The 16160-nt window shown below is 43.9% G+C and overlaps 1 protein-coding gene across 1 annotated transcript; it reads left to right on the top strand.

The window, feature by feature from the left end:
* Positions 1 to 1136: 1136 nt before the first annotated feature.
* On the top strand, positions 1137 to 10473 carry LOC308523678 (cystatin-8-like; the record flags this gene model as incomplete). The annotated part of the gene is made up of 3 exons (XM_081097692.1): positions 1137 to 1367; positions 5973 to 6086; positions 10390 to 10473. 3 exons carry the CDS (start codon positions 1137 to 1139, stop codon positions 10471 to 10473), a joined length of 429 nt encoding a protein of 142 aa, XP_080953818.1.
* Positions 10474 to 16160: the final 5687 nt, after the last annotated feature.

Genomic DNA, 16160 nt, shown 5'->3' with positions numbered 1-16160 from the left:
CCACTGATCTCCCCACACTGTCCAGGACCAGCTGTGCAGGAGCCCACACCAAAGAGCAGGACTTACTTCATCAGATTTCTGTTGCCTGCTGAGCCTGCCTCTGTAGTGTATTGCTTTTGGAGGTGGTTGGGTGGTGGTGCTGAATGTGGTCTAAAGCTTTCCACTGCATGTACTGCTCTGGGGCCTCCTGAGGGGTGCAGGCCAAGGTCAGGTGAAGGCACCCTGGGACTATGCTCACCTATCTACCTTTCTAGTAATTTTCTGGACACCGATTTGGGATTTTCACAGAGAAGCAGAATTTCTAAGAGCCCAGGGGGTGCATGATCCCCACAGGGTGGGCTGTGTTACCTGCTCTCTGGCAGAACAGTGGAGAGAGGTACTGTTGGGCGTCCAGAGGCCAGGCATTTAGGAAGCTAGGGTCATGGCACATGTGAGCAGGAAACCTTTGAGGGACCCTCACTCCAAGGGCAGAAGCAGGAAGGGTTTGCCTGGACTGAAGGTCAGTGGCAGCAGGCTGGAGATGCCCTCCCTGAGGCAGGGTCACAAGTGCTAGATTACATCACAAAGTGGGACCTCTCTGCAGGGCATGGACTCAACAGATGAAGAGAAACCAGACATTAGGAGGCCACAGACCAGGGTATAGCTGCAAGCTGAGAGTGCTGGAGACCCAGGAGAACCACGAGCTGGCACCTGGGGCAGAATCTGACTCCACAAGGAGGAAGGAGCAGCTGGCAGTGGGGTAGGTTGGAAGGCCCACTGAGTGCTGGAGTCAGGAACCCAGTCACATCTTATAGGCCTGAGACACACAAGCAAGAGTGTGTGGTGAGGCTTACAGGGTAGATGTTGGTACCTCTGGACTAAGTGCTCTCCCTGGAACTGCAGACCATACCCAGGATAAGGAGGGCAGATGCCTGGGGCAGAGACTCCTCATAGCTTCTCTAGGGTGGGTTTCCTTTGAGAACAGGGGTAGCCCTACAGGTGACCCTTTCTTGAATATAGCTGGGCTGATGTTGTTGTGGTAAGATCTTTGAACCTATAGCAGCAGCAGCAGCAGCAGCAGCGGTCACCCCATCTCATCTGCAGCTCTATCCCTGAGAGGACAAAGACGCTCACCTGTGCCCCTGGATGGAGAGACCATGACAAGATTCTGGGGGTCCTGCCTGTTCCTGCTTACCCTGGTGGTGGCTCTGGTGGCCAGCACAGACCCAGACAAGAATAAGGTCAAGGTGGTAAGGGAATTGAAAGTTATCGATGCCTCTAACTACAACGTGAAGCAGTGTCTGTGGTTTGCCATGCAAGAGTACAACAAAGAGAGTGAGGATAAGTACATTTTCCACGTGGTCAAGATAGTGCAAGTCCAGCTGCAGGTAAAGGTGTTCTCTCTCAATATGCATATTTTCTTCTGGTGTAAAGACTGAAGCCAGTCTGAAAAATTTGGCATCTGAGAAAAACATTGAAATATGAAAATCCTAAATATGTAAGTGCTCAAGCACATATACACTTGCACATTACTATAACATCAGTGCATTTCCTATATGTGCTTGGACTGTCGTTCTAAGTACTTTACATATATTAACTCACTTAACTCCAACACTAAAAATCAAATATTCATTATTTGTATTTGCTAAGGCTATTGGGAGACAAATTGAGTACCATGAGTATTTTGCAACAATGCTGCCATGGGCCACATTTCAATCTACCCACATAATGTGGAATGTGGAGTTGAAAAGAAACACATAGCACACTATCTATTGAGTAGGCTAATAAGGTGCCTCCTCCTCCATTATGTAATACTTTTAATCCAACATTTTCATGGAAGTGGAGACTATGATTTTCTGTTTATAGAAATGTATCCATCCTCACAGAACCATGAATTGCCCAAACCGAGGAAGTGTTACTGACTTGGATTCTAGTGTGTGGGGTGTTCCCTGGAGTTTCCAGCATGTGGCCTTGGCTGCCATGTCTGATAAAAGGCTCTGTGTTGGAATTCAGCCTCAATGGTTGGATGGTGGGATGGCGGTGTGGCTTATAATTGCACCATGCAACTGATGAGAAGGAATTGAAAATGGAAGGTCATTGTTAGAAGAGCTTATTTCAGGCTCTACACTCCCCAGACTGTCTCTTAGCAGGAGCTGGGCCACTTTACATGTTGATCCTTATAACTCCATCTCTTGGCAATATGAGAGCCAGGAGCACCATATTTGCAAACATTATGCTGCTGGTGCAGTATGCTTTACTGATTGGACACATGCCACACCCATCAGAAGGCACACTCTTGTGACATCTATATATATAAAAGGTTAATATGCTAAGTGTCCAACCATCCAACCGGTCACTATGATGCACATTGCAGGAGCTGCTGTGATGTGCACTGGCCATTTACAGAGAAATGGCACCATGGACCTGGCGCTGACAAAGCAACACTCAGCTTCTGCCAAGTGGGACATAGGCCCCGCCACCACCCCGGAGTGACACCCCACCAAATCCCAGCAGATGCTGCTGAGACCCCATGGTGCAAAATGTGGCCTACAGCCCAGCCCAGCCTAGAAACGATGGCTATGGGCACCGGGTAATGAGGTCATATAGCAATGCCCAGCTTCCTCTCCCTAGCGACTAGACTCCTTGGAGTTTCTTCAGTCCAGAAACACGACTTGCTTTATAGCCAGGTGGAAACATTTTACACTTTAACCAAATGTCTGTGAATCGTTTTCATGTGTCTCATCTCATTTGATCCTCACAGAATTTCTGGAATAGGTAGATAGGAGACTTGATGGAATCCTATTTTCTTTTCATTAGCTGGAAAATGGAGATTTAGGAAGCTTAGAAACATGACCCGACTGAAAAGAAGTAAAAAATGGTGGACCTTGAAAATGACTTCAGGTTTTCTTACTGCACAGAATATAGTCAAACACTGCTGCGGTTAAATATTTTACCCTTCGTTTTCCCTATAATAATAATCTGCTTTGTGTTGATATTTACTGCTGTGTTGCTGACAAAGAGAAGTTGGGGTGCTCCACTGGGCTGGAAAAAGTTTAGCTAAGTCAGAAATCAGGTCTAATTAAGCAAGTTTATCTATATATATAAAGCTCTCGCTGGCGCCAACCACACACATGTGCTTTGATCTGTCATTGTTAATTGTGAATTTGGTTGACACTTCTATTATATTTTTTCTAATTAATTTCCTTTCAATGTGCACAAATCCATGCACCAGGACACTAGTTTTGAGACAAAGGAATAGCTCCTAGGTCTTGTAACTTTTCTAGTCTCCCTCACAGTTTTTCCCTTTGGTACCCCAGAAACATACACATTTAGCAAGTTTCTCCAACGCCACTTCTATGCTAGCCATTGTAGGTGGGGCTATGAGATGGACAGAAATGATCACAGCCCTTGGGGAGCCATCAGTCCAATTAGAAAAAATGCTCAACCATGAATGAGGAGCCGCGATGTTTGTTCCAGAGACATGGAACATAGACAAGGTCTGGTTATCAGGGGAAGACTTCTTCAGACAGCATTTCTCACCCGAGGAGCTTGTAAATGTCCTATTGCATCCTCATCAATTAAATGAGAGTCTTTAGGGGGGACCTCAGCCTCCGTAGGTGTTAAAACCCTCCAGGAGGTGATCCCTATATGCAGACAAAGCTGAGTGCCACTTCTCTAGGTCAGCCCAAGGTCAGATGAGGAGTGAAATAAGGTGAAGAAAGTGGGTAGGAAGTGTTTCAGTTTGGGTTTCCCAGAAGCAGACTCTGTGCTAGAATTTAAGTGCAGATATTTGGAAGGCCATCCCAGGAAGCACCAGGAGGCCAGAAGGGGGAGTGGGAGGGGTCAGGGAGGCACCCATGTGAGGTAAATTACTGAGCAGGTTACTACCTTGGGCAGCTGGGCTCAGTCTATCTGGGGAATCAGGGAGAGGGCATAGAGCCTGATTAGAAATGGGCCCACCCTGTAGGTGAGGAGCTGGGCTACTTACCCACCAACTCTTACCCGGCATTGTCCAAGAGCTATTCTGGGAGTCCTTGCTCCTGTCGGCAGCAGGAAGCCCCAGCATGGAGCCCCAGGACCTAGCAGTGGGCTTAGGAACAGCATGGGACATGGGGCACCACTCATAGCATCTGCCACAGAGGAAGGCAGGGAGGTTTACGGTGCATGGGGGTGGGGAAGAGCGTTTAGGCATAGCAGGTTGCCAGTGGGAAGAAACAGGGCCCATTTGTCAACCCAGGAGCCAGTGTGACTGGCCAGGAAATAAACAGGGACCACCAGGCCTGTCCTTGCAGGCCATGGGCAAGACTTAGACTTTATCTTAGGAGCACTGGAAAGCCAGGCAGACATGAGGTCTGGAGTTCTCAGGATCCATGTTCTTAGATTTGGGTTTTAAAACTGCTGTTCTAGGTAACTTATATTTAGAAAGAAGTTATGCAGATTCAACAAAGGTGTCCATGTAACTGGATGGTTCCCAGCTTTCTCACACTTCAGGTTCACGTTCCCCAGGAATCACACACAGCAATCCTCTGCCTCCCTCTGGCTGGACAAGAAAAGTGGGCAGAAACAAGAGAGGAGTGGGCATGGTGGTTAGGGATGCTAGTCCTCATGCTAGGATAATCTTGTTTGAGCCCTGGATTGGCTGATAGTTAGATGGATAGTTAATTAGCTCTCTGTGCCTCAGTTTCCTTTCCTGAAAAAATGGAGTGATAGCCTTTCCCCAGAGGGTTGGTATGTGGGTTAACTGAGCTTTTTTTAAAAATATATTTTTATTGATTTCAGAGAGGAAAGGAAAGAGATAGAGAAATAGAACATCAATGATGACAGAGAATCATTGATCAGCTACCTCCTACACACCCTCTACTGGGGATTGACCCTGCAACCTGGTTGATCAAACCATGACTTCCTGGTTTATAGGTTGAGCTTCAACCACTGAGCGCACCAGCTGAGCTGACAGTTATTGTGTGCAAAGCCTGGGTGTAGTGCGTGACAGAGAGCGAGGGTCAGCAGGCATTATGACTAACAGGAAGTCCTGCTCCTGATAAGGTTAATGGCCACAGTATTTTTGAGATTCTCTAAATACAAACTTAATTTCCAAACTCAAGGTGTACCTCTGCTGGTCACTTCTTGGTGTCTAACCAGCTTCTCCCCAATAGGCCAGAATCTCCCTTGTTAATTCTTTGGAACACAGCCACAATTTAATACAAATTTATCAAGGGTCAGAGATGGCAATGAGGAGTGGAGTCCAGGGAAGCGGGAACCAAGGCACAGATACCCCTTTTTGTGGCTTGCTGTGATGTTTTATAACCTGATAAAAGCAGATTTAAATGACCACCTTCACCTTCACTGCACTCAGTCATTAATGAATTCAGTAAATACTGATGCCTTGCTACAAATCGACTGCTACACTCCTTGCTAAACACTAAACAGAGAACAGAAAGACAAACTCCCTTGGCATAGCCCCTTAAGGACTCTTTGCTGAGATGGTGGGAGGGTGCCTTGAGTAGAAAAAGGGCAGGAGATTTAAGCAGATGACAGAGCCTGAGGGGTGTGTGTGTGGAATAAGAATCAGGGGGGATGTCCAATGTGGCTGAATTATCTGCCCCTCCATCTGGCCCACATGAATATGTAACATCCTGGGCCCAGAGGAGCTGCTGGTTCTGGTGACTTCATTTTTCTCCCCCAACCCGTCACTGAGTGTGCAGCATGCTTTGAACTTTGGGACAGAAAATGGAATTAGAAGACTTTGCCTTCCAGGAGGCCCCACACTGGAAAGAAGCCTCTTCCCTGCGTATCCAGCTCCATGTAGGGCTACATAACTAGTATCAATGTGCAAAGGAATCCAGGCAGTGGGCATCACTGGAGAAAGACTGGCTAACAGATAGGGAGGCAGGATGAACGTGAGAGTAGTTTTTTAGTGTTCGCTAAAACTTCTCAAAGGTAAAATACAACTTTCTGAATAAAATTGCACAATTGTTATAATTGCTGATTGACAGGTCACAGACCGTTTGGAATACTTTATTGATGTTGAAATTGCCCGCAGCAATTGCAGAAAGCTTTCAAACAGTAATGAAAACTGTGTCACTCAGGAAAACTCCAAACTGGCAAAGGTAAGTGACAAACCAAGTGTCTGTGATGGTCTTGGCGACTCTAAGCCCCAGCCAGCAGAACTTGGGGTGTCCAGACTCTCTCTTTGAGGTCTGGATGACTCCCAATATTTAGCCCCAGAAGTGGTCAACTCTGTGGCTTTTAGAGTGGAGAGTGTAGGTCTGCAGAATTTGGGGGACTTCTCTGAGACTTTCCCCACCCCTCAACCCAAGGACAGCATGCTGTCAATGTCACTCTTATTGCAAGGGCTCCATCAACTCTGGCCTCTTGGTGCAGGAAAACTTGCCCATGCATATTTACTGAAAGTCTGCTCTCTTGGGCCCGGATGAGCAGTCAGCTGTGGCTGCCCCCACAGTTGCTCATCCTTGTGAAGACACAAGAGGAAATTTGTTCATTCACTCAGCTACTCATCGAAGCTTACTTGTACCAGTGCTGTTCTGTGCTGGTGATTAAGCAGTGACTGGCCATCCAGTGTCCCCATCCCAGACTTACAGTTGATTCTTGCTAGCCTCAGCCATAGTTTCAATGAAGGTCCAATGACTCCCCCCAAAGAGCTGGGTTGGCCCAGGGGCCTTTCGCTGGAAGCCTATATTTTTAATTTCAGAGGTGGGGAGAGCCCTGGATTATCCAAGTGCTTAGTCTGAGATTAGTGGAGGCCCCTAAGTTTTGCCTAGAAGGGGTGTCTTTGTCTCTTTCTTTATACCAATGGTTCTCCACATGAGTGGGCATCAGAGTTACCGGAAGGCCTTGATAAACCCACATCCCACCTGCAGAATTTCTGACTCATTGGTCTGGAATGGGATCCAAAACTTTGCATTCTTGACAAGTTCACAGGTGATGAGCTTCTGGCATTGAGTACAGGAGCTTGCAAATGCCTGATCACCAAGGACACTCCCTCATGCCTGGGACTGCCTCTGTGTGCTCCACCTGAGCAAGTTTGATCATTTCCAGTTAACAGGAGATAGCCATCAGGGAACACATTTAAGCTGCGAGCGTGTCTCAATGCCATCTGATCTTTTATGCTAGTATTTAAAAAAATCTTTTAGTAGAATTATAGTCGGTTTAAATATATTCTTTTATACTGGACTTATTGGAGTTATAGTGAACGTTGTTGCTTTTTACCTGTTTGTAGAACATATTAAAAAGAATTAAGGAGAATTTTCCTCAAGGAGCTCACTTATTGTATCTAAAGTTTCCATGGACAACATCAGGTTTTTTTCTTTCTTTTTTTTTTTTAACATATTTTATTGATTTTTTACAGAGAGGAAGGGAGAGAGATAGAGAGTTAGAAACATCGATCAGCTGCCTCCTGCACATCTCCCACTGGTGATATGCCTGCAACCCTGGTACATGCCCTTGACCGGAATCGAACCTGGGACCTTTCAGTCCGCAGGCCGACGCTCTATCCACTGAGCCAAACCGGTTTCAGCAGGTTTTTTTCTTTATTGATTAAGGTATTACATATGTGTCCTTATCCCCACATTGCCAATCTCAGTTTTAAGATATATGTTTTTAAGCACGCATTTATCAACACTGAAAACTTTCTTTCCAAGCCTTTGGGATAATGTTGAAGAATAACAATGCCAAACAATTGTTCTTATTCCTGCTTTAATGGAAATGTTTTCAGTACCAGCATTTATATTCTCTTATTAAATATTACATAAGTGCTACTTTCTGAAGTCTCTTCAATTCTCTCTTTATGAAGTGTTATTTTTAAAATTAAGAATATTTTCTTCTATTGATTATTCTTTCAGCATCTTCCTAGTGAATTCTTTCTCTTCTTTGAATGATTAGTGTAGTAAACTGAAATAAAAGATCCCCTCATATTGAGTCCTTATTCTTACATGTCTGGACTATGGTACACTTTTCTTTTTTTGTGTGTAGCTTTATAACTTTATTTTATTATTAGTTCTCATCCTCCTTGACTGACAATAGCTTTTTGAAAATGGTGACAGGCCCATAGATCACCAATAAATATAAATTTCCTGGATAACCACACACAGATACAGTAGGGGGCATTTCTTATTCCTTTGACTCGGACAGCTTTGCTGAGCCTGGAGTTGAGGGGCACATCTGGCATTTTTGTCTCTTTCACCGCAAATGTTAAGCTCTCTCTGAGAGTTGGGATGGGGGAGGGTGTGCACCTCTTGAAGGTCACTCCACAGATGTGCTTGTGAACATGATGGTGTATTCTAAGTCACCACCACGTTGACAGCAGATAGCTTCTCCTTCCCACCTCCTTTCTCTGTTGCAGCCCTTCTGCCAGCCTCAGGTTGGAAAGAGTGCAAGAGAGTGTGTCTGCGCTCATCTGTTAGAATGCAGTTGGGTTCAATATGCCACTTCTTTATCTAGGACGTTTGCTTTTATATAGTATATTCAGTACTCTCAAACTAGTATTCATAACCTTTGGAGAATGAGGTGAAAACACAGACACACATGCACACACAGATGCACACACAGGCCAGTTCCATTGCTTCATTCTCAACCTATCGAATCAAAATTTCCAGGTATAGACACCCACATATACTTGATATCGCTGGGAAAGGCTCAGAGGCACTGCTGTAGAACTGTCTAAAACTCGGCAGCCTCGAGCTAGCAGTAATTGTTTAACTTGCTAGTATTTTTAAAATCCCATTGATTGATTTTAGAGAGATAAGAAGGGAGCGGGGATGAGAGACCACACACCTGGATGTGAGAGAGAAATATGGATCTCTGCCCCCCATGCACCCTTGGAATTGAACCTGAACCTTTCCGTATACAGGATGACGCTCCAACCAACTGAGCCACCTGGCCAGAGCACTGGTATTTTTTAAAAGGATTTTGTTCTATTTACTAGGACAAACACTTAAGCAGTAGAATGTCTTAATGCCATTTTTGAAGTTCCTTGGTGGTACTGCTGCTGCAGGCCCTGGGACTAGCCGTCCGGCTTATGATTTGGTCTCGGGATTTCTCTTGTCTGGTGTAATGAGAACGGAGGCTTTTTAATCTGTTTCTGTGTTCTGAGTCCATTTAAAAACAAAGGGGGCTTTTGGTTGCCAAGCTGATATAATTCCCCTGCAAAGCCATCTTGATCTGGTATTGTCTGTGGGCCTGAGGGGCAAGAAGCTCCATTGTCCTCCTCTGTCGGCGTCTGATACTCAGCAGAGATCAACTCCTGACTCCATTCTCTCTGACTCCGTTTGCCTCAGAGCTCCTGGAAGTACCTCCTTGTTGCAGTCAATTATTTAAACGCCCTTTGCTGCTTTCCAGGACTTCTATCTATATCTATCTATCTATCTATCTATCTATCTATCTATCTATCTATTATCTATCTATCTATCTATCTATCTATCTATCTATCTATCATCTATCTACCTACCTATCATCTATCTATCAATCATCTACTTACCTATCATCTATATAATTATCTATCTATCTACCTACCATCTAATTATCTACCTATATCTATCCATGTATGCATTCATCTATCTACCCATTCATGCATCCCTCCATCCATTTATCCATCCATCCACCTATTCAGCCCTTTATTTACCCATTCATCTATCTATCCAACACAGATAGAATATTTTATTTCAAAGGTATTTTTTAATCCTGTTTATTGATTTTAATACTAAACAAGAGAGAAGGGCTCTATAAAATGAAAGTCAGGATAGGCCCTAGAACAGGGGTGGGCAAACGTTTTGACTCGAGGGCCACAGTGGGTTCTTAAACTGGACCGGAGGGCCGGAACAAAAGCATGGATGGAGTGTTTGTGTGAACTAATATAAATTCAAAGTAAACATCATTACATAAAAGGGTACGGTCTTTTTTTTTTTTTTTTTTTTTTAGTTTTATTCATTTCAAACGGGCTGGATCCGGCCCGTGGGCCGTAGTTTGCCCACGGCTGCCCTAGAACCTTCTAAATTGCTCTTATTCTGACTTATTTGTTATCAGAAGAAAAGGCATTATTTAATTATTAATACAACATACATTGATTCATATCTGGCATAGCATTGCTTTATTTACGTTGTAGAATATATTTATAGAGAATTAAAAATAAAATGAAGTTGACATCTGATCTCCCACCAAAATATGGGATTGTTTGTATTTGCTGTCTAATGGTTGGTATGGAAACAGAGAATCCTCTGGGGCCATCAGCATTTGCTAATCACTATGAAGGTTTGCAGCATCCAGCTAGCAGGCTCCTGGGAGCACTTCAGCTAGCAGGTTCCTGGGCGCACTTCTTGATGGATGTTAACCATCTTCAGCATATTCTAAGCTGGTACCTTGTGGCGCACTACTGATTGTGGTGGTGGTCTCTTTCAGAAACTGACGTGCAGCTTTATAGTTGGAGCACTCCCCTGGAACGCCGAGTTCACTGTGATGAAGATGCAGTGTGAAGACCTCTAGGGGCTTCGGGAGCGCGCCCCACTGTCTCCGCCTTGCTCTGTGAACAGAACTGGGAGAAACATGCTTTCCTCATGCACGCCTCTCTGCTTGCCGTTTTGTTTTCAGTTTCATAGTATGTGGTAACGAAAGATAGGCCTATCCAATTCCTCCTTCCTGGTCACAGTGGGGCCCTTTCCCTTTAGCCAGCCTGATGGTCCACCACCAGGAATGTGCTTATCACTGGGTACAAAGGATGGAGTGAGGTCTGATTCTGCCCCCCTCTGCAAGTCTGAGGAGAATCAGTTTTGATTGGGTAACAGCCCCTTACAGAGGTAGGAACCCAGTGGGTGCTAACTCAACATGCTCCTTTTGGAAGCCTCTTTTGCCTGGGACTCCTTTCCTCTCCCCTGCCCCCAGGGTCCTGAGTGAATGGAGTTTTAAACTATTAGTTGTAAGGTCACTTTTATTTCTGAGCTGACACAGAGTTTGATTCTTGCGACTTCAAATGGGAGCAGGGACAAAACAGACTGCAAGGCTCTTGCCCAAAGAGCAGAAGGTTTTTGACGGGATGATATGGAGGGTTTGAGTCTGGCAGTTCTCTCGCTTTTACCTAGAACAAGGGCACATCTGCAGCATGCACCTTCCCATCATGTGAACAGGAATGTGAATCTGTGGGTCGCCCTCAGATTACAGGAGGGCAATGACCTTGTCCCCTACCCCAACAGCCTCCCACCTTGGACACTACAGGCAGGCCTCTGAAGCTTTCTAACACAGAAGGTGTACCCCAATAAGTGCACATGTGTAGGTGATCAGCTTGCTTTGCTTTCAGAAACCTGTTTGCCCTCCCTGCCAAGGACTTGGGGTCTACGCTCAGCCCCTCACTGCACAAGGAAGCTCATTGGAAGCCCTTTCTGCAAGTGTTCACTCAACCTCATCCTGCCGTGGGAAAAGAACGGGACAATGGGGCTGTGCCCATTGCCAACATAAGGAAGTTGATCTGTGGTGAAACTAGCTTCAACTTGCTGAGTGTTACAGCAAATTTTACCCCCAAGGGAAGGCCCTGAGCCAGGCTACAGATCGGAGAATTGGTTAAAAGTCCTGGGGCTCAACCCCCACTCTTCCTCCTCATAAAGAAAAACAAAAATTATTAATATTAAGAGTGAAACAGAGAATATTACTACAGACACAATCATGAAAAGGGTAATAAGGAAATATAGTTGACTCTTGAACAACATGGGGATTATAGGCACTGACCATTTGCACAGTTAGAAATACGCTTATAACTTTTCACTCCCTCCAAACTACTAATTAACCTACTGTTGACTGGAAGTCTTACCAATAACATAAAGCTGAATAATATATTATGTACGTTCCCCTCTGTCTTGTTTATACCCCAGCAGCAGCCACCTTCACACAATTGCAGTATTTTAATAGCCCTTAGCTGAGCACCCAACCTCCACCACTCTTGATCTTCTTCAGTCCCTCATCTACCATCATACAAAGAATCACATTCTAAAAATTAGAAATCAGCCCAGCCAGTGTTGCTCAGTGGTTGCGCATCAACCTATGAACCAGGAAGTTCCATTCCCAGTCAGGGCATATGTCTGGGTTTCAGGCTTGATCTTCACTATGGAGCATGCAGGAGGCAGCCGATTGATGTTTCTCATCTATGTTTCTATTTCTCTCTTTCTCTCCCTGCCTCTCTGAAATCAATAAAAATATATTTTAAAAATAAATTAAAAATTAGAAATCGGACAATGCCAGTCCTCTAGATCTTCATGTTTAAGCAGCTGCTTTTTAGTTTTCAACTTTTTGGGTCACCAATGGGCAAAGTATGGTTGTGAGAGGAGGGACAGATGAGGACATGAATAAAAGATGGTGGGACATGAGTGTAAAGGAGGTGATGGAAAAGGCAGGCCTGCATAGTATTCCATTGTGTGACTGCACCACAGCTTTTTAGCCACTCATCTACAGATGGGTTCTTGGGCTGTTTCCAGATTTTAGCTGTTGTAAATAATGCTGTTAAGGACATAGGGGTGCATATATTCTTTCTGAGTAGTGTTTCAGGTTTCTTAGGATATATTCCTAGAAGTGGGATCACTGGGTCAAATGGCAATTCCATTTTGATTTTTTTAAGTAAATCCCATATTGTTTTCTATAGGGGCTACAGTCAATCTGCATTCCTGCCAGCAGTGTACTAGCCTCCCATTTTCTCCACATCCTTGCCAGCACTTGTTGTTCATTGATTGTAGGCATTCTGGCAGGTGTGTGGCGATAGCTCACTGTAGTTTTAATTTGTATCTCCCTGATGATTAGTGATGTTGAGCATTTTTTTTAAAAAGAAAAATTTCTGCCCTAGCTGGTTTGGCTCAGTGAATTGAGCGTTGGCCTGTGGACTGAAGGGTCCCAGGTTCGATTTTTGTCAAGGGCACATACCTGGGTTGCAGGCTCGATCCCCAGTAAGGGATATGTAGGAGGCAGCTGATCAATGATTCTCTCTCATTATTGATGGTTCTGTTGCTCTCTCTCTCTCCCTCTCCCTTCTCTAAAATCAATAAAAATATTTTTTTAAAAAGAATTTCTTACCCTTTCTAACAACATGAACCTGGAGAATATTATGCTGGGTGAATAAACTAGTCAGAGAAAGACAAATACCACATGATCTCCCCTATAAGTGGAATCTAATTGACATAATAAACTGACAAACAAAATAGGTCCAGAGACATGGAGGCATGGAACAGACTGACAGATCTCAGATGGAAGTGGGGCTGGGAAGAGATTAATCAAAAAACTCATATACATACATGCATAACCAATGGACACACACAATAATGTGGTGAAGGCCTGGGGTGGAGCAGGGGCTGGGAGGAGGGTGGTGAAGGGGGGGATTGGGGAACATCTGTAATACTGTCAACAATAAAATAAATTTTAAAAAATTAATAAAAGGCTGGGCTGCCAACATTCTACAGAGAGAAGTTCACAATGAATTCTTGGGAACTGATGAATCAGAAATAGAGGTTTATTTATATTTGTTAAGCTTATAAAAAAAAAAAAACAAGTAGAATGTCTATCTAGCTATCCATCCATCCATTCCTCTAAACATGAAGAAGAAGAAGAAGAAGAAGAAGAAGAAGAAGAAGAAGAAGAAGAAGAAGGAGGAGGAGGAGGAAGAGGAGGAGGAGGAGGAGGAGGAGGAGAAGGACGAGGAGGAGAAAGGTAAAGAGCTAGCATGTGAACTAAATCTTCATCTTTTATAGCAAGGACCCACAATGTCTTTCATAGGTCCTAGGGCTTGTAACAAAGTGGTAAAGGGTAGGGGTGGGCACTTGCTTTTTATCATCTTAAGGTCTTCTCTACATTTGAATTTTACTTTAGAACTTGAAATTTTTATCAAAGTAATTATATTTATTAATAGATAGAGCATTACAGAAATAATTAACTTAGTGACATTCCTGAGTAATCTCATTCCTCAGGCACAAACCTATGAATGGTTCAAATTCTCCAGATTTTCTTTTATTTGAGCTTAATAAACCATTATCTTTATTCTTAACAAGTCAAAACCTTTCTCTGCTTAGTATTTTATAACTTGCTTATCACATTTATATAGAGGACACAGCTTTCCTTGTCAGTACATGTACATATTTTTGTTGCTTTTAAAAATCTCATTTCATGGACATTACATATCTTATTTAGTAGTCTACTTTGATACATATTTGGGCTAATTTCCTTTACTGTTAAATTTTTTTGTGACAGTAAATAATTTTTCAGTCAATTTTGTACACATGGGCAAATATTTCTGTGGGATGCAATCCTAGAGGCAGAACATCGTGTAAAGGAATGTGTAACTTTTAACTGTTCAACAGAGACTGCTAAGTCATTGTGAACAAAGACTGTTGGATTCCCACTCTGCTGATGTTGATGAAAGAACCTTATTTAGAAGGCATTGTTATTATATTTTATTTTTTCCCAATATGTAGGAGAATAGTGATATTTTATTGTTGGGTTAATTTGAATTTTTATTGTTGAGGAGGTTACTAGCAAGCATATTTTTACATGTGTATTAGAGACATTTATTTTTTGTGTGATTTGTGTATTTGTGACTTTTAATGTATGTTACCTATTGGATTTTGTCTTTTTACAAAAATAATTACTTGTAATGGCTCTTTGATATTACGGAAATTAAAGTTTTCTGTGTCAGATTTGTCAAATTCTTACCACTTGTCTCACTTCACACCCAACAGGATGACTATAAAAAAGACAGATAATGCCCTGGCCAGTGTGGCTCAGTTGGTTGGGCATTGTCCCATGTACTGAAGGGTTGCTGGTTTGGTTCCTGGTCAGCCCACATGCCCAGGTTTTGGGCTTGATACCCGGTGGGGGGTGTGAAGGAGGTGGCCAATCAACGTTCCCTCTTCATTGATGTTTCTCTCTCTTTTTTTTTTTTAAAAAAAAGACAGATAATAATGTTGTCAAGGAAGTAGAGAAATTTGAATCCTTATACATGGCTGATGGGAATATAAAACAGTAGATCCATCTTGGAAAACCATCTAGTAGTTCTTTAAAAAGTTAAACTTAGAATTATAGAATCACCATGTAAGCCAATAACTCCACTTTAAGAGAAATAATCCTCGAGATAAATAAAAACATATGACCACACAAAAGCTTAAACATGAATGCTCACAGCAGTATTATTCATAATAGCCAAAAAGTGGAAACAACCCCAATGTCCACCAATTGATGAATGGATCAATTAAATATGTAATATAAACAATGGAATAGTACTCAGCAATAAAAGGAAATTAAGTAGCAATGAATGCTACAACATGGATGGACCTTGAAAACATGCCAGCATGGTTGATGCCAGCTGAAAATTTATGGTATTTTGGGTAACGGCTTCTGCCAGCTGTGGGCCCGCAGCTCCTTGGCCCAGGCACCACCAAGGACCTCTCCTCCATAGGCCTCTCAGTCCCAGACTCCCCGAGACTGGCTGTTTGGTGCCTCTTCCTGCCTCTAAGCCCATAAAATCAAGTAACAGGACCCTGAAATAAATGGCTGTGGAGGTGCTTTCTGTTCCAAATGGTTTAGTCTAAAGCCCAGAAATGTAGAAGGTTAGGAGGTATAGAATAAGAGTGAGGACTTCTGCACGGTGAAATGTGATGGCTGCTGGTGAGCCTGTGAACTGAGGGGTGAGGGACCCCTGTCAGAGGTGCTGCTCACTTGAGCTACATCACAGGGGCTGGGCTTACCTCACAAAAGGGCCATGGCTGTGACCACCTGGCTGGGGAGTATATCCAGAGGACAGAGGCAGCCCTGAGCTCAGGTCCCACTGACACCCTGACCAGGCACAGGCATGAACTAAGCGTGCTGGGGACCCAGGGTGCCACAAGGGGGGAGCTGGTCAGAGCCCAAGTCCCCAGGAAGGAGAAAGATACCGCCGTGGGTCAGGGCTCTCAGCTCCAGGCTCAGCAAGCAGGAAACTGGTGGAGGACTTGGTTCTGAGGTGGGTCTGGGGTAAAGCGGCACTGGGTGGGAGATGACAGGAATGCTAGGGTGGCCTCCATGTGTGCCCCAGGCCTCTTATGTCAGAGTCACAGAGCAGAACAGGCCAAAGTTTGCTGCTCAAATGGCATGGGTTACCAAATTAGTGTAAACCATTGACCAAGAAGCAAGGCAATGAGAAGGAGCAGGTTGAAATGCTTAAAATATGT

Source organism: Myotis nattereri (assembly GCF_964212035.1).
Source record: "Myotis nattereri genome assembly, chromosome: 8".
Taxonomy (NCBI): Eukaryota; Metazoa; Chordata; class Mammalia; order Chiroptera; family Vespertilionidae; genus Myotis; species Myotis nattereri.
Note: the sequence above shows the minus strand (reverse complement) of the source record. Positions and strands in the feature narration are given on the sequence as shown.